At 38.3% G+C, this 23,991-nt stretch overlaps 1 protein-coding gene across 1 annotated transcript in view; it reads left to right on the top strand.

Moving 5' to 3' along the window:
- Positions 1-23,140, top strand: part of EMB2394 (Ribosomal protein L6 family) — a 57,572-nt gene extending 34,432 nt beyond the window's left edge. Inside the window, exon 3 of the mRNA XM_089406059.1 lies at positions 22,500-23,140. Within this exon, the coding sequence (XP_089262185.1) occupies positions 22,500-22,836 (337 nt within the window). The 3' untranslated portion in view covers positions 22,837-23,140. The remainder of the gene's footprint in view (positions 1-22,499) is intronic.
- Positions 23,141-23,991: the final 851 nt, after the last annotated feature.

Raw genomic sequence — 23,991 nt, 5'->3', positions numbered from 1 at the left:
AGGTTAGGCAGCAGACAGAACTCAGGCAGAAACTCAGATTTCTCCAGATCTTTTAAAAAATAAATAAATTGAAAGCCCGAAAATAATTTCGAATTTTTTCAGGGAACGACAGAGAAAACAATTTCAAAATCTTGTTCTTAGGAAACTCCAGGCAACAGAGAAACTGCAGCCCAAGAACCGATGAGAAATTTCGAGACTAAGATCTTATACTTCAGCTTAAAATTTATCATTGAAACCCTTATTGAAATTTTCCAGATTTAATTAAATTTTTTAAATCCTTCTACTTCAGATCGCTTAATGAAATCCTCACGAAATTTCCAGATCTAAATTTAAATTTGAACCTTTAGATTGCGAAATCTGGACATGATCCCTGCCAAAATGATGCTGATGAAAACCAGAAATCCAGATCTTACCCTACAGGGCCTAGATTTGGATTTTTCACAAATTTGAGCTTCAGATCTGTAGCTGCAATGCAACAAAAAAAACACCCAAACGATATACACAATGACCCAAAAAAAACACTAAAACCCTGAAAACCAAAGTTAGAAAACTAAAATTAATTATAGATCTATGTACAAAAAGAGAAGATCTATCAGATCTAGGGAGTGTGAGTCCGACTACGCTGCCAGATCTAATGATCTGAGGCTCTCAACAGCCAGATCTAATGATTTAGCACATTTTTTTTGTTGGAATTTTAGAGGAGGTACTAAGCTCGAAACCCTTCATGCATCATCCATAAAAATATCTTATGATAAGCCCGGGCTCAAACTCAAATTGGACTTTTCCGAAAACACGGATTTGGAGTTGGCTGGTTCAGCCGAGAACTTCTCCGAATGCCCGATGATCTAATAATCAAGGATTTTCTTGCAAAACTCAATTCAGCCGTCAACATAGAGCGAGAGAACAATAATAAAATTAAGATCTAATAGAGACCTGCTATTATATTCAAAACTTACATTATCATTCAAACTCCAGCAACTGAGCAAGATACCTGTACTCAAATTGCTCTTCAGAAGCTATTATTAATGGTAAAAAAAAATTACGCACGAAAATAATACATCTTACAGCCTTTCCATGAAGAGTAACACCAGCAGAAATTTAACCCCAAAGTCTTTCTTTATTGCTCATAAAAAGATTACAAGAGAGAGCTTCTTCGCTTAGTACACGATCAAAAGATCAGATGACACTGATTGACAAATGACTTCTTATTTAAAGATAAATCTTCCAACGACTAGTTCGAGTGATCCTTGTCAAAGTGATCTCAACCGTTGATGAAGATCAAAATTTCTTTTAATCTCATCTGTCGAAATTTTAAATATTGAGGAAATTTCAAAATTTTCAATTAGATGCATTTTAATAAATTCAAAAATTAAAATTTTGCATTTATTTCCTCAAAATTTTGACTTTTACTTAACCCCAGGGACCCAAGGCATAAAATTTAGCAAAATAACCAATTAACCTTAGCCCCTGGATGTTAATTTTAGGTATGTTCTATGCTTAGAGCAATTTATTTCAATTTTCACAGTTAGTTCCATATCTTTTCCAGATTAGCAATCACATCAATATTAAAGTAAACTGCAGATAGAACATAAACATAAATCGCAGAAGACAAGCCAAGACAAGAGGACACAAGATGTGGCATTAGCCAGGGACAAACCCCAATGTGGGGAAACCCTTGATCAATTGTTCTTATATGTTCTTCAATAGTTCAGTAGAGAGAGAGATAGTATGTTTACAACATAAGTCGACCCTTTGACTTATTTAGATAAGAGCATAGATCATCTCTAAAAAGATGATACATGAGATCAGTTGAAGACATGCTGCTTCAACTAATTTTCCAAGGTGATTCCTTCACCTATTGTTGTGCTGCATTTCGTCATTATGCTGCACCTCACCGCGCTGCACTCATCATCACTATGTTGCATCTCATCACGCCTCATTAATCATAACTGTACCCATCACTGTACTGCATTATGTGCCATGCTACACCATGTTGCCATCCTGACCTATGTGTTGGTTGCACCTTGCTTGCTTGTTGTCCTTAGCATGCTTGTTGTTGCATGCTAGTTGTCCCTAACATGCTTGTTGTCCCTTGCATGCTTGTTGTCCATAGCATGCTTGTTGTTGCATGCTAGTTGTCCCTTGCATGCTAGCTGTAACATTGCATGCTTGGTGTATTGCTGCTAAGTACCATACAACTGTCCCAATGTTAATTAGATGTCCCTTGCATGCTGCTCTCCTTTGGAGACAGATGCTCCGACAGTTTTGGCAGTTCCGACTATTCCAGGCAGTTCTTGCAATTCCGGTTGTTCCCGACAGTTTTGGCAGTCCCGACAGTTTCGACTTTTCTGGCAGTTCTGGCGTTACCGGCAGCTCCGACAGTTCTAGCCTTTTTCGCTTTTTTGGCAGTTCCAGCTTTTCCAGCAGTTCTGGCTTTTTCGACAGTTTCGACTTTTCTGGCTTTTTCGGCTTTTTCGGGAGTTTCAGCTTTTCCGGCAGTTCCGACATTTCCGGCTTTTCTGGCAGTTTCGACTTTTCTGGCTGTTCCGTCTTTTTCGACAGTTCTGACTTTTCTGGTAGTTCCGACTTTTCCGGCAGTTCCGACATTTCCGGTTTTTTCGGTTTTTCCGGCAGTTCCGACTTTTCCGGTTGTTCTGTCTTTTTCGGTAGTTCTGGCTTTCTGCTCTCTGGATTAGGCTATGTTATTTGTTAAGATCTCTCATCTTACTAAAATCCAAAGACAAGTAGAGAGAGGAAGAGATCCCAAGTGTGTTGAAATGACTTGAAAGCCACCTCTATTTATACTAAAACGTTGAGGTTTATTTGGTTGCTGGCCAACCTTGATGAATTGTCTTATAACGCAAATAAATTCATAACTCCATGAATACTTATCGGAATTGGATGGTCTTTCGATCAATCCTACACTTCTCGATGAGAGGGACCTAAGAAAAATATTAGCTGCCATAAATAAGATGACCCACATGGAGTTTGGCCCTAGTTGCCAATTTTAACACTGGACTTGTTAAGATTTAATTTTTTAAAGGATCCACGAATTTTACCTCTGGAAAATTTAAATTTACCTAGGACCTAAGACCTATGAGGGGATAAATTATTTTTCTAACCCTCAAGACGTTTTACATCATGATTTTTACATTTTTTACATCTCAAGGGGGAAAATCCATTTGCAAAAGACCCTCACAGACTACCCAGTTTTGCGACACAAATATAATCTAGCAGATCAAACAATTTGTAATAAAATAACTTAACCAAATAGTTAGGATTATTCCCAAATCACTTTTACATAGACTCGATCTAGAACACTAGGACTCCCCTAAGATTCCAGTGACAAAATCCATTCCGGGTTTTGGGTAACGCTGAAGGAAAACTTTGCTGACCATCCAAGAATGGATCGGTGAAACAAAAAACCTCTCGGAATGTAGATCGTTACCAGAAAACTAGGTTTACCTAGGTGATTACATACATGACACAGATCATACATACGTAGATTGTGTTTATATTATGAGATGATCCTCAGGCTAATGATGGTAGCTAGATGGCAGGAACACATCGATCAGGCGCTACCCCTTTTGCAAAAAGGGGGTGTACTGCTATGGGTAGTTGACACGTAGTGGTCAACATCTGGCTCTACATGGGGACATGTTGCTGCACTGGAGGAATGTGAGAATCTAGAATCTACATCCACGCAACACACAACAAAATATAAGTAGCGTCCATCCAAAAATCATCATATAACGTTAAGCACAAGAAAATATAAGCTCTTCATTTATTAACTAGTCTAACAACATGAAAAACCAAATCTAACTACACAATGAAACACTGAAATAACAGGGCATAAGGTTAGAAATACAATACAAAGATGCCCCATGGCATCAGATGCATTCAATATAGTGCACACTGAGCATTGCCTTATTTCAGGCAAATCTGTCGGCTGTTTCTCGGATGTGCCATGTCCAATTCTGCATACGGTAGGACATTTTTTACATCTCAAGGGGGAAAATCCATTTGCAAAAGACCCTCACAGACTACCCAGTTCTGCGACACAAATATAATCTAGCAGATCAAACAATTTGTAATAAAATAACTTAACCAAATAGTTAGGATTATTCCCAAATCACTTTTACATAGACTCGATCTAGAACACTAGGACTCCCTTAAGATTCCAGTGACAAAATCCATTCCGGGTTTTGGGTAACGCTGAAGGAAAACTTTGCCGACCATCCAAGAATGGATCGGTGAAACAAAAAACCTCTCGGAATGTAGATCGTTACCAGAAAACTAGGTCTACCTAGGTGATTACATACATGACACAGATCATACATACGTAGATTGTGTTTATATTATGAGATGATCCTCAGGCTAATGATGGTAACTAGATGGCAGGAACACATCGATCAGGCGCTACCCCTTTTGCAAAAAGGGGGTGTACTGCTATGGGTAGTTGACACGTAGTGGTCAACATCTGGCTCTACATGGGGACATGTTGCTGCACTGGATGAATGTGAGAATCTAGAATCTACATCCACGCAACACATAACAAAATATAAGTAGCGTCCATCCAAAAATCATCATATAACGTTAAGCACAGGAAAATATAAGCTCTTCATTTATTAACTAGTCTAACAACATGAAAAACCAAATCTAACTACACAATGAAACACTGAAATAACAGGGCATAAGGTTAGAAATACAATACAAAGATGCCCCATGGCATCAGATGCATTCAATATAGTGCACACTGAGCATTGCCTTCTTTCAGGCAAATCTGTCGGGGATGTGCCATGTCCAATTCTGCATACGGTAGGACTTTTTCCTATCCGAAAATCAAGCTGCTTACGGCTATCTGAAGCATCAAATTGCTTTCTCGTTCTCTTTCTCTTGTGTCTTTTCTTTATGGCAGGCTGTATCACTGATGACGTGGAACATTCTGCTTCAAAACTCTCAGATGAAGTATGTAAGATATGCTTGACATGTCTTTCTTCACTTTGCATCTGATTTTTATCGTTTTCAATTTTATGTGGGTCACTTTCAATTAACCACTTTTCAATGGAACAATGACCTCCTCATAAGATGGAGCTTGTTGAAGCAGATAAGTAGGCTTCTGATCTGTCGACGTCTCCTTATTTCTTTCATCCTCTGACCGCTGTTGAAATTTCTGTACTTGTATTGTTATGGCATCCATCTGGCTAGAGTGTTCAACCTTCATAGTACTGACTTCCTTGGCATGGTCTTCCTCCATGCTCAATAACTTATTCTGAAGACATATTTGACTAGCTTCCATATCTTTTATTGCTTTGTCATTCTTTGCTTTCATGCCCAAGAAACAATTTTGCATATAGTTTGTCTTTTTCTTATGATTTGCTTGCACTGTAGCGAACTGATTATTATAATCGAATGTCATGTGTTAGGTCTCTATAATACTAGTGATTACCCTATTACTATTGTAGTTGTATCCTTTATTAATATTGTTGTGCCCCTGTTGTCCCCATATTGTTATTACTGTGCCCCATAAAATCCCTCTATTTTTATTTTTGTGCCTTCATATTATTATTGTTATGTCGGCTGGGTTATATTGTGACTCCTCAGACTCCTATATATAGAAATGAGGTTTTGTCATTTGAATCATCAAAGAATCATTCATTTGTGTAATGTAAAGGAGGTTGCCCTCTCGAAGAGGCTGAGTTCTAAGGCTTTGATCTATCTTTTCTATTTTTTTGTAAGCTGGTTTCATAACATTTGGTATCAGAGCTTTGAATTCTAGGGTTTCGTTGCTCCAAACAGGTCATCGTGGCATTTGCGCTATAACTTTTTTCTGCGACGTTTCAGATGCTAAAAAAAAACCCATTTGGGCTGAAATCATTCTGAACTGCAGGTCCGAATTTCAGAGCTTTTCGCGCTATATTTGTGGAGATATGATCTGAGGAAGTTGACATTTTTGCAGACTCTCGAATTATATTCCAAATAGGTGACCTGTGGAAAATAGGCATAACTTTTGTTTTGAGCATCAGATTGAAATTTCGTAAGAAGTTACAGAAAGAGGACGGATTGTAGTTCCCTGTGTATATTTTCAGATCCTAAGGTCGAAACAACGACACGTGGCACTTCGTACAATTTCGTTTTTCTGAAAAGGTCTATAATCAGGTCATCTTGGGAGATTGTGCATAACTCTGCCTTGGAGAATCTAAATTCGATCAGACTGGTGGCATTGGAAAGATGGCACAGAGGGCTACTGCAGGTCGCAATTTCAGAACTGGATGATCCGAAATTACATAGATACATCAGAGGCAATATCGAGCTCCTACAAAGTGAAAAAAGGTGTGTAGATTTTTTTAAATTTTTGCTTATGCTTGATTTGAAAAATTATTTTGAAGGAATTCAAAGGGCATAGTAGAGCATTATTATCGGTAACTGATGCCCCGAGGGAAAAAAATGCAAACACCTAATAAGCAACCTGAAAGCTCTAGCATGACTTATGAAGAAGAGGAAGAAATGCAACATGATATATCAAAATTACGAGACCAAGTGCAACAAATGTCACTCGCACAAAAAGTAAGAGAATCTAAGATGGATGGTTTAAAGAAAGATGTAGAAGCAAAGATGAATGACGTGGAAGCTAAGATGGACGATTTGAAGATAGATTTGAAGACAGGGATGGCAGATTTGAAGATAGATTTGACAAATTTTCTACAAGAAATACTTACTAATGGTGAAAGGGTAGTAAAGGAAACTCATGATGAGAACAAAATAAATGTTAATCATGATTTTGTAGACCCTAATGTTGGATCAAAGACCCACCATATTCCAAAAATCGATATGAGAAAGTTTGATAGCAAGGATCCCGCAACATGGATATTACAGATTGAGCAATTTTTCGATCTCAATAATGTGGAAAACACACAAAAGGTACGTATTGCAACTTTATATTTGGAACCAAATCAGTTTGTATGGTATCAATGGCTTTGCTTTCGTAAACAAATTATCACTTGGGCAATTTTTACGGAAGAATTGACAGCACATCATGAGGATACAAAAAGCAACACTTTTTTTAGCCAATTGATAAGTCTCAAACAAAAGGGTTCAATAATGGAGCACATTGAGGAGTTCCAAAAATAAGGGTTAAAAATATTCCGGAGGAACATAGGATTGATGTGTTCTTAGGGACTTTAAAGGATAATATGCAACATGATGTTCCCCTTTGGGAACCTGATTCATTAGAGAAGGCATTCAGGTTAGCAAGAAAAATGGAAAGCAAAATTATGGCAACTAGGAAGCATACCACTTACAACTATAAAGATGAAAGTGCTGTTGCCCCTAGCCTTCCACAACCTATAAGGTTGACACCACAACAATTGAAAGAAAAAAGAGCAAAAGGGATTTGTTACGGTTGTGATAGCAAATACACTAAAGGTCATAAGTGTGCTGAGAAGAAATTATTCTACATAGATTGTGAAGAGGAAGAAGAAAAGGAACAAGAAAGGTCAAAAGAAGAGGATATACGCTAGGAACAAAGCCTAGATAAAGAAGAAATGAATCCGACCATATCTTGTAATGCATTGGCTGGAATTACCACTCCTCAAACCATCAAGATAGAAGGACAAATCAAGAAGAAAAAGGTAATAGTGTTGCTTGATTCAGGAAGTACCCACAATTTCATTCATTGTAAGATAGCAAAAGAATTGAATTGCTTCCTATATCCAACACCAGAGTGTCAAGTGATGGTTGCAAATGGAGGAACGATAAATTGCTCTGGAAAGTGCCATAATATCAAACTATCCTTGGGAGAATATGTATTAACTAGCCCAATGCTTTCCATTTCAATGGGAGGTGCTGATGTTGTACTAGGATTCCAATGGCTACAATCCTTGGGTACAATAGCTTTTAATTTTCAAGTACTTTTCATGAAATTTTCTACGGAAGGAAATGAAGTTGAATTAAGGGGTATTGCAGGGAAACCGGGAAAGATAATCAGCTCTAACGATATGACAGCTTATAAAAAAGGAACAAAGAGGTGTAGTTGCACAATTATGTTCGTTAGATGTTTCTACATCAAAATCATCTATTTCTCCAGATCTCCAAAAAGTCTTGGACAATCATTCCAAGGTATTTGAGACTCCCAAAGGTCTCCCACCTATTCGTGATCATGATCATGTTATTCATCTGATTCCAGGAAGTGTTCCTCCAAACATCAGGCCGTACAGATATCCCTATACCCAAAAGAGTGAAATTGAACGTATCGCTGCAAAAATGCTAGAGTCGGGTATAATTCCACCTAGTCAAAGTTCTTTCTCTGCTCCAGTAGTATTGGTGCACAAGAAGGATGGATCATGGCGCATGTGTCCGGATTATAGGGAGCTCAACAAGCTCATTATTAAAGATAAGTTTCCCATTCCTGATATTGATGAATTACTGGATCAATTGCATGGATCAATTTACTTCACCAAGTTGGATCTTCGTTCAGGATATCATCAAATTAGAATGCAGACTGAAGACATTTCGAAAACAACATTTAGAACTCATGAGGGTCATTATGAATTTTTGGTCATGCCTTTTGGCCTTACCAATGTACCTTCTACATTTCAAGGTTTGATGAATTCCATTTTCAAACCCTTCCTTAGAAAATTTGTGTTAGTACTTTTTGATGATATACTAATCTACAGCAAGTCTTGGAAGGATCATGTTGAACATGTTGACAGGATGCTACAACTATTGGAGGAGAAACAATTATATGCAAAAAAATCCAAATTCCAAATGTTTCCTTGGAGTACAAGAGGTGGAATATCTGGGTCATATTGTATCTCATGAAGGAGTTAAGGTAGACCCTAGCAAAATTAAAGCCATTAAGGAATGAAAAATCCCCACATCCATAAAGCATCTGCGAGGATTTCTCGAGTTGACAGGGTATTATTGCAAGTTTGTTAAGAATTATGGGAGAATAGCAGCACCTCTAACAACATTATTGAAGAAAGATGCTTTTTCATGGACTCCAGAAGCAACAAAGGCCTTCGAACATATTAAAGAGGCAATGTGCCAAGCACCGGTCTTAGCTACATCGGACTTCACAAAAACCTTTATTGTGGAATGTGATGCTTCAGGAAATGGAATTGGTGTTGTTTTAATGCATAATGAAAGACCCATTGCTTTGAAAGTCGTCCAATCAAGGGAAAGTTTTTACACAAAGCTATTTATGAGAAGGAAGTGTTGGCAATACTACATGCACTTAAGGAATGGCGACCCTACCTAATGGGAAGACACTTCAAGGTGAAAACGGATCATGATAGCCTTAAATACTTTTTAGAACAAAGATTATCCTCTAAAGAGCAACAAAAGTGGGTCACAAAGATGTTGGGTTATGACATTGAAATCATCTACAAAAAAGGGAAGCAAAATGTGGTGGTAGATGCACTCTCAAGAAAGGATGAGGATGTGGAAGCATTGTTGTACGCCATTTCTATTATCCAGCCAGATTGGATAAACGAAGCAAGGGAGGAATGGAAGAATGATGAAGAAGTGTGGGTACTTATTCGAAAGTTACAACAAGATTCCAGTACATCTGATACATTTAGCTGGCAAAATGATTTGTTATGGTACAAAGATCACTTATACCTTTGTAAGAATTCCCAACTCAAACAAAAGATTCTTATGGAATTGCACACTTCTCCCTTAGGAGGGCACTCAAGATTTTTAAAAACTTACCACAGGGTTAAGAAGGAATTTTTTTGGGATGGCTTTAAATTGGATATTCAAAAGTTTGTGGCGGAATGTTTGGTTTGCCAACAAAATAAAGTTGAAACAATTAAGACCCTGGGTCTATTACAACCTTTATCCATTCCAAGCCAACGTTGGGAGGAGGTTTCAATGGATTTTATCACAGGTCTACCCAAGTTTGAGGGAAAGAGTGTCATCATGGTGGTAGTTGACAGATTTACCAAGTATGCACACTTTTGTGCATAATCACATCCATTTAAAGCAAGTACAGTTTCTATAGCATTTATGGAAACAATTCAAAAGCTACATGGAAACCCAAAGATTATTGTAAGTGACAGAGATACGAAATTTTTGGACAAAATTATTTTCTTGTCTTGGTACTCAGCTAGCCATAGCTCATCTTATCATCCTCAATCTGATGGGCAAACTGAGATAGTAAACAAATGTTTGGAAGGATATCTTCGTTGTTTTGTATCTGATAAACAGACACAATGGGTCAAATGGTTGCCTCTCGCTGAATGATGGTATAACACTTCCTTCCATACAGCAACAAAAATGACCCCATTTATGGCACTTTATGGATATCAACCACCATCCATCACATCATATTTAAGAGAAAATTCTAAGGTTCAAGCAGTGGAACATCACGTTGAACATCAACCCAACTCTTAAAGGATAACCTCGTGTTGGCGCAGAATAGAATGAAACAACAAGCAAATCAACATCGCAACGAAAGAAGTTTTGATGTAGGTGATTGGGTATTCCAACTGCTACAACCATATAAACAAATGTCCCTCAAGCAAGCTAAGAAGGATAATAAATTATCACCAAAGTATTATGGTCCGTACAAGGTGTTGCAAAAGATTGGTACTATGGCATACAAATTGGAGCTTCTCGAGTGCACCCAGTTTTCCATGTTTCATGTTTAAAGAAGGTTATAGGCGACAAGCTCCCAGTTCAAACAATATTGCCTGAACTTGACGCGGAAGGAAAAATTATATTAGAACTGGATGCAGTCACAGAAACAAGAACTCGACAGCTACGAAATCGATCAATTTCGGAGTATCTCATCAAGTGGAAGAACTTATTTGCTGAAGATTCCACATGGGAGGATGAGAATTTTATACAGAAGCATCCAGAATTATTCAAGTGTTGAGGACAACACTTTTTTGAAGGAGAGGGGCATGTTAGGTCCCTATAATACTAGTGATTACCACATTACTATTGTAGTTGTATCCCTTATTAATATTGTTGTGCCCCATTTGTCCCCATATTGTTATTACTGTGCCCCATAAAATCCTTCTAATGTCATTTTTGTGCCTTCATATTATTATTGTTAGGTCGGCTGGGTTATATTGTGACTTCTTAAACTCCTATATATAGAAAGGAGGTTTTGTCATTTGAATCATCAAAGAATCATTCATTTGTGTAATGTAAAAGAGGTTGCCCCCTCGAAGAGGCTGAATTCTAAGGCGTTGATCTATCTTTTCTATTTTTTTGTAAGCTGGTTTCATAACATCATGATGGTCATTTCTTCATCCATAGTTAATAACTTGTTTTGCATAGAATTAATTTCCCTGTCATGATTAGCTTTCATGGTTTCCATCTCCTTATCTCGCTTTTCCAGGTGGGTGTATAAAGTTCTCATATCCTTGACGTAATCAGTTACAAATTTTTCTTGATTAATCTCGATATTTTTTACCAGCGACATTAGTTCTTCTATAATTTGCTTCTCATTTTCCCTTTCATTGGCGACACTGATTTGATAACTTGTCCCTGCTTTTCCACTATCATGGATTTGATCTGCAATGGTACATGTGGGCACATTCCGATATGGAGAATTGTCTTGAAATCTTTCATCGACAGCTCGATCATTCACAAGATCACTTTCATTCTGTTGCATAATTTTAGGGGCACAAGGTGAGCTATTTTGATAACCATATCTATCTTTAAAAGTATTGACGATGTCTTGTAAAGAAGCGAAAGAATCTTCAGGACAATTATTAAACCAATTCAAAGCATCATCCTCTAAAGAAAAGGAAAATAGACGCATTTTGACATCTTCATGATCATACTGGGGAGAACTACAATATATGAGCATTATACGAGAAAACCTACATAGATGCTTTCTAGCAACGACTGAATCACCACCCGAGAACAAAGACAATTTATGAATGGCCACTTTCGGAATATCATGGAGAACATCAGTAAAATGACACGGGGTAAACGAATAATCCATGATGAATAACGAGGGACCAAATGGATGATAGAGAGAGACCTCTGCTCAAGAAATCAAGAGATCCACAAGAAGCGAGCTTCGAGTAGAAATTCCTGTAGAAATGAATGAAGTGGAGTCGCCATTTGAACATGAATCTAACTCTAGGATTTAAAAGGTAACAAACAACCGGATATAGGGGAGGGCTTCTTGTCTGAGAAAAAATAAATGAAAAGAAATGGAGTCGCCACCCAAACAAGAAACGAACCGAGAAGTCTAGGTGCTAAAGGTGCAGATGAAACGATTAACGAGGTGACCAAAGATAGGGCGATGAAAAGATCAAATGACGCCAGGAAATGATGTGCCGCTTGACAGGCTAATGAATGACGGAAAAGATGAGACGATTAAAACGATGTCGAAGAAACCAAGGACATAAGAACTCCATTCCCGGCAATGGCGCCAAAAATGTTGTTGCACAAAGTGTCTAGGCAGCGCGACAACGCTCAGAGTAAGTGCTGTCACTCTTAATCCTTACTCCGTTTAGACTCTGTCTTAGGCAAGTCAAGGGGGGTAGTCCCTAAGGTAAATGGATGAGAAAGCCTATGGATCACAGGCTCTAGGAGATTTTAAAGATGGACAACTTGATTAATGTCAATGATTAAATCAGATTGATAGATTAAATGTCAACGTAAACAAAACACGACCACAAGATAGAAACAATTATGGACCAGTGGCTTTGATATTTTGAATTAACCCTCAATAAGACAAGCTATCCAGAACGATGAAAAGCGACGATCATAAATAATCCATACGCAATAAATTCTAGATTTAAAATTGTTTTCGCTCACTGCCCAAATCTATATTTAATAATTTTTCTTCAGCAGCCATATATGATTAAAAATGTTTATCGCACCTTGACCATAGGAAAATTATAAAAATTGCATTTAGTGACCAAATGACACTAAGGAACTTTAGATTAATTTTTTTTAATTATTCCTTAGGAACTTAATTTAATCAAAGGGTTTAAAAAAATCAAAATTTTTAATGGGACATAGGCCACATTAAAAATTCTAGAGTTTAAGCGAAAATACCCTTTAATTTTGTTTATTCTCAGTCACAAAATATTTTGAGATTTTCTTCATCTTTTAGAAATTTTTGATCTTTAGGATTTTTATTAAAAATGTTATGAAATTTTAAATTTTTTGAATTTTTATTAATTTTTAGATTTTTATTTTTATTTTTAGGATTTTTTATAAATAAAATCAAAATAAATAAAAAAATCAAATCAAAATTCAAAAGGCAAAGTCAAATCATAAAATAAAATAAAAAATATCAAAAGAAAAAGGAAAAAAAACAAAGGCGTAAACAAAAAAAATCGAATGGGATAAAAATCAAATGAAAACCAAAACAAAAGTAAAACAAATCAAAATCAAACTTAAGTCAACATCAATTTAGAATACACATGCACTAACACCCTAACTATATAAAAATGAAAACTAACCAATATATGAATGAAATAACAAAAAAAAGGGAATGCGGCCAACCTAAATATATACACAAAAGACAAAAAAAACGAAAGCTTTGTTGTTTGCACTGTTCAGGTGCTTGGATGGAGGGAGATGGACAACGTGGAGAGGAGAGCTTGGATACGCAGAGGGAATGGACACGCAGCCAGGGAGATAGCACACGGATGGATGCTGTGGAAAGAGGATGAAGGCTGTGGTAATAAAAAAAGAAAAGCGTGAGAACAATGCACTGTAGGTTGATGGAGCTGAAGACGAGGGTTATATGCAGCGAATGAAAGTGTTTGAGGAGATCTGCGGGGAGGAAACATACAGTGGAGGGAGCTTGTGGCAGCACGTAGGTGAGGAGAGATTGCGTGGAGGTTAGGCACCAGACAGAACTCAGGTAAAAACTCAGATTTCTCCAGAGCTTTTAAAAAAAAATAAAAATTCAAAGCCCAAAAGTAATTTCGAATTTTTTTCAGGGAACAACAGAGAAAACAATTTCAAAATCTTGTTCTTAGGAAACCCTAGGCAGCAGAGAAACTGCAGCCCAAGAACCAGGAGAAATTTCGAGACTAAGATCTTATACTTCAGCATAAAATTTATCAATGAAACCCTTATTGAACTTTCCAGATTTAATTAAATTTCTTAAATCCTTATACTTCAGATTGCTTAATGAAACCCTCACGAAATTTCCAGATCTGAATTTAAATTTGAACCTTTAGACTGCGAAATCTGGACATGATCCCTGCCAAAATGATGCTGATGAAAACCAGAAATCCAGATCTTACCCTTTAGGGCCTAGATCTGGACTCTGCACAAATTTCAGCTTCAGATCTGTAGCTTCAATACAACAAAAAAACACCCAAACGATATACACAATGACCCAAAAAAAACACTAAAACCTTGAAAACCAAAGTCAGAAAACTAAAATTAATTACGGATCTATGTACACAAATGGAAGATCTATCAGATCTAGGGAGTGTGAGTTCGACTCCGCTCCCAGATCTGATGATCTGAGGCTCTCAATAGCCAGATCTAATGATTTAGCACAATTTTTTTTTTGAATTTTAGAGGAGGTACTAAGCTCGAAACCCTTCATGCATCATCCATAAAAATATCTTATGATAAGCCTGGGCTCAAACTCAAACTGGGCTCTTGAGAAAACATGGATTGGGAGTTGGCTGGTTCAGCCGAGAACTTCCTCGAACGCTCGATGATCTAATAATCAAGGATTTTCCTGCAAAACTCAATTCAGCCGTCACCATAGAGCGAGAGAACAATAATAAAATTTAGATTTAATAGAGATACCTGCTATTATATTCAAAACTTAAATTATCATTCAAACCCCAGCGACTGAGCAAGATACATGTACCCAAATCGCTTTTCAGAAGCTATTATTAATGGCAAAAAAGAAATTACGCACTAAAATAATACATCTTATAGCATTTCCATGAATAGTAACACCAGCAAAAATTTAATTCCAAAGTCTTTTTTTATTGCTCATAAAAAGATTACAAGAGAGATTTTTCGCTTAGTACACAATCAAAAGATCGGATGACACTGACTGACAAATGACCTCCTATTTAAAGATAAATCTTCCAACGGCTAGTTCGAGTGATCCTTGTCAAAGTGATCTCAATCGTTGATGAGGATCAAAATTTCTTTTAATTTCATCTGTTGAAATTTTAAATATTGAGGAAATTTCGAATTTTTCAATTAAATGCATTTTAATTAATTCAAAAATTAAAATTTTGCATTTATTTCCTCAAAATTTTGACTTTGACTTAACCCTAGGGACCCAAGGCATAAAATTTAGCAAAATAATCAATTAACCTTGATCCCTGGACCTGTTAAGATTCAATTTTTTAAAGGATCCACCAATTTTTACCTCTGGAAAATTTAAATTTACCTAGGACCTAGGACCTATGAGGGGATAAATTATTTTTCTAACTCTCAAGACACTTTAAATCATGATTTTTACATTTTTTACATCCCAAGGGGGAAAACCCATTTGCAAAAGACCTTCACAGACTACTCAGTTCTGCGACACAAATACAATCTAGTAGATCAAGCAGTTTGTAATAAAATAAGCTAACCAAATAGTTAGGATTATTCCCAAATCACTTTTACACAAACTCGATCTAGAACACTAGGACTCCCATAAGATGCTAGCGACGAAATCCATTCTGGCTTTGGTGTAAGGTTGAAGGAAAACTCTGTCGACCATCCGAGAATGGATCGGTGAGACAAAAAACTTCCCGGAATGTAGATCGTTACCAGAAAACTAGGTTTAGCTAGGTGATTACATACACGACATGGATCTGCTGAGATTATTTACATTATACATATGCAGATTGGGTTTATATTATGAGATGATCCTCAGGCTGATGATGATAGCTGGATGGCAAGAACACATCGATCAGGCGCTACCCCTTTTGCAAAAAGGGGTTGTACTGCTATGGGTAGTTGACACGTAGTGGTCAATAGGTAGGACATTCGCATCTGACCCCAGGTCCAAAATGACATGATCCATTTCATATTCTCTTATCTGTGCGGTCAGTCTCATCTCCCGTCCCGTCCTTGTTTTATGCTTGCTAATCTTTCGTACTACGTGCGACTCACCTGGCGCAGTCCCAACATCTATTGATGAGTTCTTGTAACCCTTTCACAGCCTTACTATCACATAGTAACTTCATACAGGTTTCCAGGAAAGTCATGAGCATAGAGGGGTCCATCTCTGGCTCAGGCTTATCCTTGCTTCCTGAGGTGGAGGCCTCAGTGAAGCTCTTCTTAGCTTCCATGAAGGTTTCACGAGCGCGCTCCAAATCGAACTCAGCCTCCTTTGCCGGGGCTTTGCGAACCCATGTACTGTCTTCTAGCTGTTTCCCCTTGTCATCTCCTGTCGCGATTCCACTTCTGAGCACTATATTTACGTTTGGATCTTCCTCGTGCGGCTCAGACCTCATCATCTACAGGTTCTAAGTCGGCGGAGGTGGTAGCGCCCCTTTGTCACGTATCCTAGCTATCAGCGTAGGACAGTCTTCCGTTTCATGATCAAACAGTGTGCAATACTTGCACAAGGGACGCGTTGGATTAGTGCAATCGCGGGCATAGTGTCCTGGTCCTCCGCAATTGTAGCAAATCAACTGTCCTCGACCTCTACCAGGTCCTCCTCCGCTTGGGCCTCTTCCGCACCCCTGAAATCTTGTTCGCGCCATCCCTGTGTTTTGGTCAAGGGCTGCGTTTTGGCCTGAACCCTATAGGCGGGAGTTCTATCCATCATCAGTTCATAGCTTCTGCAAGTACGCTCATCATGCCCTACTGACCTACAAAAGTTGCAGAACAACTGTTGTGGTGCTTGTACATACTTCTGTAGTAAGTGATAGTTATCCGTGGCATGTTTTCCAGCTACCTGACAGATAGCGCACCATAATGCAGGCCCCGCGCTAGGTCCTGCTTGAGGTTCTGGCCTTAAAAGCATCAGTCTTCCTCCTGCAATGTAATTTGCAAAGACCGGGAAATGGTCTTTGTCATGATCCTGACTCTTGCATTTCAAGCACCATACCTCCTCGCGTACCTCTGATCGAACCGTTCTATCTTGCTTCAGACTTTGCATTTCAAGGGACAGATTCTTCAGCTGCACATGGATCTGCTGAACTCCTAGATGAGGATCTTGCATCGGAGTTTCATGTAGTCTCAGGGCAATCTCGAAGGCCTCTGCTTGAGTTGTTATCTTCTGCTGCGACAGCGCACTCCTTAGGTGTGCTAATAACGAAGCCACAAACCACTCGCGATGCTATCCATATGTCAAATTCATGTTGGCTTCATGGATTGTACATTTCAGCCTCTGATCTAGTTCCCAAGGCATCTCGCCTGGTTGCATCGCGATCTCTTTGAATCCCACAATCGACTACGCCTCAGATTTAGGCCTACTAAATTCCCTATTTAACGCTGCCTGGATGTCTGCTACTCCAACATTCAGGTTATCATTAGAGTACTTAATATACTAGGTTAGCGCGCGATCTTGCAGAGCACTAACCAGTGTTGCCTTCTTTATATGATCATCTATAACACCTTGAACTTCCCATACAACTCTCACAACAAACCAGAATTGGTCCGGGTCCTCATTTCCCAAGCCTTTGAACAAAGGAAACTTCACTGTATTTGCCATATTGAACCGCGGTGGAGGTGGAGGTGGTATGGGCGAAGTTGGAGGTGAGGGTAGTGAAGTTGGAGGGGGTGTGGGCAGAGGTGGTATTCGCGGGAATCCTTGTCTTATTAACTGAATAGCACTTCGCGAAGAAACCTTTGCTATTCCTTCTTTTTTACTTCGCGGAGGTGAATCAAAGGGCTATACTACGAACCCTTTTTTCCTTTGTTTCTATAAGTTTCTCCGCTTCGCGTAGTCCCCAACATCAAGGTAGCTACATAACCCGTTTTTCGCACAACAACATTTTAATCCAAGTATTCAAAGCTTTTACGTACTTACCTCATAGGACCTTTGAAAAAGCATCCCTCCGCCTCGCTATAGCTGACTGAGGTGTCGACCATGAATTCAGTCACAAATCCTCCTATGACGTGATCGAGCCAATGATCGACAGCGTGGACGATCTTATCCTCTGATGCTTCCAACCTTCGCACTAGCTCCGGGGTCCACACAATAGGACCGTCAAGTTTCCACCTTCCTTGGCTATCTGCTAGCTTCGTGATCCACTCGTATAGCTCGATAGGGAAGGAGCAGAAAAAGATCTCGTGGATCTCTGTATATAGGTATCTGTCCAACCACTGTTCTTTTGTCAGTCACGGGTTTCTGTTCTCTTGTGTCGTGAATTCGTGGATTTTTCTATCCAACCAGTTTCCAATCTCCAATCTCCTTCTTAGTTGGATTCCAGTGATACGACATCACACATCTCTTATGTAGATTCCGGTTCTGGCAACGAAACCATTTGTTGGCTTGAGGGGGCCTGACCCAGGTTCAACGTTAATTAGCCAAACAAATCCCTACATTACTGGCCCTTTCGGCATCAGCCCGCTGAGCGGGGACCGAAGTCTCACCCGAAGCAGTATGGGGGGACGCTGGAACCCAGTTTTTGCACTCTGAGAAGGTTGTGTTGTCGTTTGATTTCTCCTATCCCTGCCTTCACGCAGGTGATCTCGCTTTAGGGCTTGTAAGACAAACCCTCTATTCCAGCTTTCAGTACCTTCGCGCAGTCCTAACCTGTGGCTCAGGTCCGTGCAGATTCCTCAATTACCCTAAGTGATTTGCTTATCTTGCCGAATACTCAAAGTTATCACTGCGTAGTTAGATATTCGTAGTTGTGGTTAATCATTCAATGTAACTGTATTCATTTGCACATCATAGAAGCATAATAAAGGAAATTCATACACAAAATATCCAAACCCATCAATAGAACATTTACACAGAAACTGCAGAATAACTCCTTTTATTAACATTTCCCAGGCGTTTACAGACTTTGTCCACCTTGCGCACACAGCTGCAGGGGTCTGTGCACTCAGCTACGAACTTCTACCCTAGGCGTCTATGCACTCAGCTGCAGAGCCTTTACCTACGCTACAACCCAAGACTTAGACTTTTTGCTCTAAAACTATGACTCTCTTACATGTTTGATGCCTCTAACTACTTAGAGCTTAGCTCTTTTTATACAATCCCATGGTCCACGGACCATGGGTAGATCTCTTACAGCTGACTTTACTTTACAAAACTAAGGGCGGACTACCCTTTGTGACACATAGCACCTTCGTGCTCGGCGACCACAAAATGCGGAATCTTTACAATAATATTACAAAAATTTGACTTAAACATGGGCTTTTAGCCCCAAAACAACGCTTGGGGGATCCCACTCCCAACACCTACTCACTTTCATTTGATATCCTGACTAGAGTGCTAGCTCTTTACATGTGTGAGGCAGTAACTCTCAAACAATGGACCCTGTAGGTTTCTTCTAAACTTGTTATATTGATTACCTCTTTTTGCCAACCTATTTTAGTGCTTGGTGGAGTTAACTGAAAGATAGATCATTCGGTGGTTAGCACAACATGCACTAGGTCGGTGGGACCACATACATCTCACCATAGGGTTGCTGAAGTCTTTATTAGAGGGGTTGAGCCTATTGGTCCTCAACATAGATTGGATCAACAACCCAATCTAGGCTAGATTCTTATCATGATATTCTTTTATTTGGCCTCAAATTCTAGAAGAAAATATGCTCATGGCTCTCCTGCACCTGGTAGAATCACCCAACCATGGTCTCTTTGCACTAGAAACTCTCCAAACGACATCAACCAAGGCATTTGGTCCTTCTTAGTGATTGATGTTGTGACAAATACTTCTTTCTCCTCATGTAGTCTAATGGACATCTTACATAATTCTTGCCCTGTGCCTTTTTCTCTTTCTTTGATAACCTATTTATTTGATGTATTCTTGTATTGTCTTGTTCTATACTTTTAGAGTAACCTAAGGCACTCCAACAACTTTGCATCATTGATTGTAGTTCCTAGTTCCGTTGTACCTATCTTTTGGTTGTTTGTTAGACATTAATATATGGCAATTTTGTTGAAGAAAGAAAATACATTTTTCTAAAGATTCCATTAGTGAGAATGATGCTGGGACACCATTTTGTAAAGAAAATGAGGAAGTAGTCAGAGTTCTTAAAGACGATTTAACTGCATATGGTGAGAAGTTTTAGAAGTGATTAGGTTGGAGAAAACTTCGAGAATATTTTTTATCCATTGATAAGAGAGATGCCACTAAAATGGGCAGGGAATATTAGTTTAGGAGGAACTTTTTCTAGAGAAAATGAGGGCTTGTTTCACAGGGGGAGCTGGGGGTAAAGAGTTCCCAAAGACAGTTTTACATGATTAGTTCTAGAAATGATTTTTTATTGGATAGACATCAAGAATAATCAATTTCCATTGCCAAGAGAAACACTACTAAAACGTCCTTGGTTATTATATACCCTGATACTCTTTTTTTGGTGCTTCAATTTTTTATCTCTTGTATATCCTGTTTTTTTGTAGTTAGTAAATATTACCTTTACACCTTAAATGAGATTATATTATCAAAACCAGAACTGGCTGGAAAATCAGGTTGAAAAACTGGTGTACAGAAAAGTACATAGAATATGTAAATTTTAATAAAAAAATATATTATATATTCATGTACATCAATGTGAATCCAAACCTGTAGACACCAAATATGCAATGCTCATGTGTATAACATGTAAGGGTGAACATATCAAAATGACACTGAGTGGGATGCATATCTTAAACAAAATGCATAAACATTGGTCCTCTAGAGCCCAAAACATCATGCTACAGCCTACAATAAATAACTACATATCACCAAAGTCATCTCTTGTATTAGGATCATCATCACTAGTAATTCTGTTTGTCTCCCCTGCCCTCTGACTCAATCCTTTACGAACACTGGTACTAGTGCTTGGTGCAACTTGTGGGTCCATGTACATCCACCCACATTGTTGCTCAAGCTAACACCTCCAATTTTGATGAAATTGGCTAATATAAGCTTTAAAATGAGGCAAAAATCTCAACATGCCAATTTAGTGGTTTTGGCTTTAGTGGAAGGTACATTTTTGCTGAAGGTCATGGTAGATGAGTTCAACAGTAAACACTACCGACATTGGGTTCTATTGAGGGCTTGGTGCTGTTGATTGCACCAAGAAAAGTAATGTGCATTCTGCAACCTAGTATGAGAGGTGTAATGTTGTGTCTGATTTTGAGGTGACATGGCATAAGTTGTCCCATTTTAAAAGGAATTAAAAAAATGATAGTGCAATATGGAGCAGATGTGTAACATTCTTGCTTTATAAATCAAATATTAAAAAAATATTGCAAAAAGAAGAACATTTAAGAAAATAATACCAAGCATTACTTAACACACATGCAGACACACATAGACACAAGTGTAGATCCATCTGAACTTTGGATCTTTTCAGCATTCAGAGATTTGCATGTCAATTTCTTTTTGATTGCTCTCAGTTCTTATTAGATCTGAAGTTGAGATGGATTTGTGTTGGTTAAGACCCATGCCCTCGTACATGATAGAATCCAGCCCTGAGATGTTGCAATCTTACCAGTCTTGTCTTCAACATTCTGAAGTTTTCTGAATTTTGAAAGTCTGATGAGGTTGGAACCACTCTTAAAAAATCCTGGAACTATTACTGGTAATGTTAAAAATTGAAGTGAAATGATAGAAAAGAAAGACGAAGGAAAATGTCAACTTTTGGTTTCTATTTTTCCCCCAAATGGTGTGCTGGTGGGTGTGGGACAGGTTTAGCCTTTATGTTGGAACTGGCCTGAAGTGGCCAGTTTATGACATAGCTGGCTTGCAGATCTGGTCCATGGTCTGGTTTGGTGTCCTCGAGACCAGCCAGTTCTGATCAAACTGAACTGCTTTGTCTTGATAGAAGTGTCTTCCACAATAGGGTCTTATTTCTTAAGGTTGCAAACATATGAATGGATCTACTTTGAGTCATTTTCAGAAGTCATACTGCATATTGCTTATAGCAAAGCATATTAGCACTTCATATCGAATATCAGTCGATGCATTATTGCCTTAGGATCCTTTCATGCCTGACCAATGTAGTTTCTGACTTCTAATCTGGGACTTTAATTCCCATTAGTGTTCATGCTATTTGATTGAAATGGGATGTTCATCATTAAAAACCTTAAGGATAGTTGCTGATTGATCATCCTTGTGATTAATGATGTTTCTCATGTTTCTTATGTCATGGACTGTGAATGCCTTGATGCAATTTTTAGTATGTTGTTTCCATCTTGCAAAGAAAATATACGACTGCAAAAATATGGACTGGGGGATTTCTTTTCACATATTCAAGGAATTATGCTGTCTAATAAGGTAACTTGACCATGTGGTGTGAAGTGTATTTTTCCCCTTTTTACCATTATTAATTTTCAGTTTCTTGTTTGACACTTGCATCTTGCATGGTATCTTTTCTTGACTATCAAAACCAATTTTGATTTCTAATTTGTTTAGTTGACTATTGCTGCAGCACTCTTACCGACAACATGGTCGTTGGGGTATCAAAAGGCTTTGAGAAGAAACTCCAGCTAGTTGGAGTTGGTTACCGTGCTACTGTAGAAGGAAATGACTTAGTTATGAATTTGGGATTTTCACATCCCGTTCGTTTAACAGTTCCAGATGGCATTAAAGTGACGGTTGAAGGAAACACCAACGTCACTGTATCAGGAAGAGATAAATGTGCTATTGGACTATTCGCAGCCGACATAAGAAAATGGCGACCCCCAGAGCCATACAAGGGAAAGGGTATCAAGTATGCTGATGAGATAGTAAGGAGAAAGGAGGGTAAAGCTGGGAAGAAAAAGTAAGGCTCTGGTTTTCTGTCAATAGTTTTTTTTGTTATTTTGGAAATTGAGATACTTTCCTGGATTCATACAAGGAAAAGGGTACGAAGTATGCTGATGAAGACTGTAAGCTGGAAAGAAGTAAGGCTTTTAATGTTGGGAAATTTATCAATCTACCTACATGGTAGGGAACTTGGTAGCAGTTCTTGGATTATAATTTTATATCATCTACCCTTAAATCGCATTGGCACCAAATTTTGCAAGAAAGAACATAAGTGGAGATGTATTTCTCATTTTTGCCTGTGTATTAATTTTGTTTTTGATGCCATTCAATTTGTGCTTGCCTGACAAATGTTCATAACTTATAATATATCCACGTTTCTTTCAAAGATGGACTTTTCCCATAGACAGAAATATGGGCTTTTAACATTCTATCTAGAAAGAAATCATCATGCACATCAAAATAAATAAAATAGTCAGTCATCAACTGCTCAGTGCAATATGTGCATGTGATATTTGCTACCTATGCCCTCTGCCCAAGCAAGGAGAGCCATCATATTTGGCAAAACCACTTCACCAAAAAAATATGCTCTATTTCTTTTCCTTTGCTCCACTGCATGCAATCACTTTTGAAACTTATAACTTAGCTAGTGTTTCTAGCTAAAGCATTGATGTGCTATTACTGGGAGTTTGTTTGTATGCACATGGAATCTCTATGTAGCGTCAACTCCTCTAAGCAGTTGTCTTTGAATTGTGAAATTTTCATTTTGAGTAAGTATATGCGCTGGTGTACCAGGTTTTCACAATTCAAAGACAACTCAAAAGAGTTGACTCTACATAGAGATTCCATGTGAATACAAACTCCGATTAATAGCATATCAATACTTAGCTAGAAACACTAGCTAAGTTATAATAGTTTCAGAAGTAATTGCGTGCAGTGGAGCAAAGGAAAAAGAAATAGGGGATATTTTTTGGTGAAGTTGTTTTGCCAAATATGATGGTTCTCCTAGCTTGGGTAGGGCATAGGGAGCAAATATCACATGCACATATTGCACTGAGTAGAGTCGTTGATGACTATTTTATTTACTTTGATGTGCATGCAAGAGTGAGGAAATGCATTTGGGGGACATGCGGAAGCCCTCCACAAATTCTAGGGAATGCCATAGAGGATGTTGGGGT

This window comes from Pinus tabuliformis, chromosome 2_2 (genome assembly GCF_031772625.1).
Source record: "Pinus tabuliformis cultivar Carrire ecotype Pingquan chromosome 2_2, CPIR1, whole genome shotgun sequence".
Taxonomy (NCBI): Eukaryota; Viridiplantae; Streptophyta; class Pinopsida; order Pinales; family Pinaceae; genus Pinus; species Pinus tabuliformis.
The sequence above is the reverse complement of the archived record's forward strand: the minus strand, read 5'-3'. Positions and strand labels throughout refer to the sequence as shown.